Genomic DNA, 2005 nt, shown 5'->3' on the forward strand with positions numbered 1-2005 from the left:
TTATTAAAGTTATGGCTAGATATATATGACTTTACACCAGAAAACTCACATTCAGATTTAGAATGTCTTGAAGCATATGTTTGTTCCAGAAAAAACGGTCATCGATCGTGTTTAAATTAATACTTCCATGGTCACTTGCAGATTGCTTGATATTTGATGAGCTGCTGCTTTGACGCTGCAGACTGTTGGTTATATCTCCAGTAAATGAGAAGTAAAATGAGTCAGTTTCAGTGAATATACGCACAAGCTCTTCAGTAATCCGTCTTTCAAATTTCTCTCTTTGTTTTGAATCTTGTCTTGGCCCTTGTTTCACCTATGCATATAAAAGTTGATTGAATTAGTTTAGTTTGTTATTGTATCATTTCATATTACAGAACAAATCAAGATAAAATGCAGATAATGATACAAGTTAGTAATAAAAATGAAAATAGATAAACAGTATGAAAAAGAAAAATATTCAACATCTACCTGTAGAGTTGCAAGAGCAGCAGCTTGTTGAGTGGTGTTTTTGATTGTATTCCCAGCAGATTTGATTGAGCCCCATGTTTTACCAAGAACAGCTTTCTGGTCAAAGAGACTAGCACCACCAAATGGACCCTTCTTTGGATCTCGTTGCTCCCGATGTTTTCTTATGACATAAAAGAGGAACAGCTATTTATAAAGAACAAATTTGATGAACAGATGTTAGAATAGAGAAAAACACACAAAGGATACCTGCATGGATCTAAATTAAGATCTGATGGTTCTTCCGTAAGGGACAAAAATGAAACTCCTTTGATTTTAAACACAGCGTGTCCTCCAGGAAGATTTCCAACTAAAGCACACTCTCGAACAAGAAGAAGACGGTCCTCTGATGACTGAGCTGATATTTTTCCCACAATTCCGTATAATATGCCCAAACAAGATGGGTCTTCAGCGTGGACAAGATCCAAAGCTAGTTACAAGAAAATATTAACGGTAAGTAATAGGATCCCTTGAAATACTAAAATTATTTCATGCAGTTCCAGAAGTACACATTATTGAAGTAAAATAAAAACTTCAAATATTAAATGAAGTCACTGAAAACAGTCCAGAACTGAGTCACCAAGTGTGGGAGAAACAAAGGAATCTAACTAGGAGAAGGATGACACAAATAAAGCCAATGATCAACAAGAAACACGTCGTGGTGGGATTCACTCAGTTGAATAGAAAAACAGTAACGAAGTCAAAACGTAAAGGTACAGGCAAAACAAAGTAAAAGGAAAATGGCATGTGGGCGTCTGCAGTTTGAGGAGTGCGAACAATTGTCGAAAATACCTGTTTTGGCGTCGAATTGCCCACTTCTTCGATCCCACCACAAACTGTAGTTATCACGAATGAATATGTAGTATTTGTCAGTGCGGAAAAGTTCTATTCCAGGCGGGCTACAGGGTTGAAAAGTCATATTTACAAGAAAGATTTGTCTGCTTGAATCAAACGTCAAAATAATATTCGTGTACGCTGTGATGCATAGTTATCATTTTTGACAAGGCAGTGGTGCGACAGGTCTACCAACTTTCATTAATTAAAAACCAAACAAAAACGAATTTAGTGAAGTAACAACTCAATTTTTCGAGATTTAGACGAAATTTTCTCGAATCAGTTATTATTATTTAAAAAATTTAAAACCAGTTTTGCTGTACAAAGAAACCAACAATAAAAAAAATAGGTCTCGACAGTCCCAATGGCGTGGTTTTTATGCCCCTCAGCACCCTCAGCGCGCTTACTTTTGAAATTGTGCTGAAGCCCCAACATATGTAGTTTTACTCCTGGTTTGAACGAAATGCTCTAAAGTAGAACACAAATACTGGAAGTAACTTTTTAAAAGAATACCACTACTGGTAGGTAAGTTATATGAGCTCGTTCAGCATATACAAAGACCCTATAGCTCAAACAATATTTGCAGTTTGGTTTGGGAATTCCGCATCGACTCAACCCAGCGCACAGCAGAGGATCACCGATTTTCAAGGTGCACCTACTACTTTAA

At 36.6% G+C, this 2005-nt stretch overlaps 1 protein-coding gene across 1 annotated transcript; it reads right to left on the reverse strand.

Annotated features, from left to right (window-relative positions):
* Nucleotides 1-29: 29 nt before the first annotated feature.
* LOC127750750 (phosphatidylinositide phosphatase SAC2-like) lies at nucleotides 30-1482 on the reverse strand. The gene is made up of 4 exons (XM_052273171.1): nucleotides 1297-1482; nucleotides 715-934; nucleotides 469-628; nucleotides 30-313 (listed from the first exon to the last, which is right to left on the reverse strand). Exons 1-4 carry the CDS (start codon nucleotides 1421-1423, stop codon nucleotides 32-34), a joined length of 789 nt encoding a protein of 262 aa, XP_052129131.1. The 5' UTR covers nucleotides 1424-1482; the 3' UTR covers nucleotides 30-31.
* Nucleotides 1483-2005: the final 523 nt, after the last annotated feature.

The sequence above is a fragment of the Frankliniella occidentalis genome, unplaced genomic scaffold, assembly GCF_000697945.3.
Source record: "Frankliniella occidentalis isolate FOCC.00 unplaced genomic scaffold, Focc_3.1 Scaffold251, whole genome shotgun sequence".
In the NCBI taxonomy this organism is placed as follows: Eukaryota; Metazoa; Arthropoda; class Insecta; order Thysanoptera; family Thripidae; genus Frankliniella; species Frankliniella occidentalis.

Bases quoted from the DNA above. Each gene is read 5' to 3' on its own strand.
- LOC127750750 (XM_052273171.1), bottom strand. From the start codon at position 1,423: ATGACTTTTCAACCCTGTAGCCCGCCTGGAATAGAACTTTTCCGCACT. The intron at 629-714 runs GTATCCTTTGTG...TTATGTCATAAG, and splicing joins CTTAATTTAGATCCATGCAG to AAAACATCGGGAGCAACGAG. The intron at 314-468 runs GTAGATGTTGAA...TTATATGCATAG, and splicing joins CTGCTCTTGCAACTCTACAG to GTGAAACAAGGGCCAAGACA.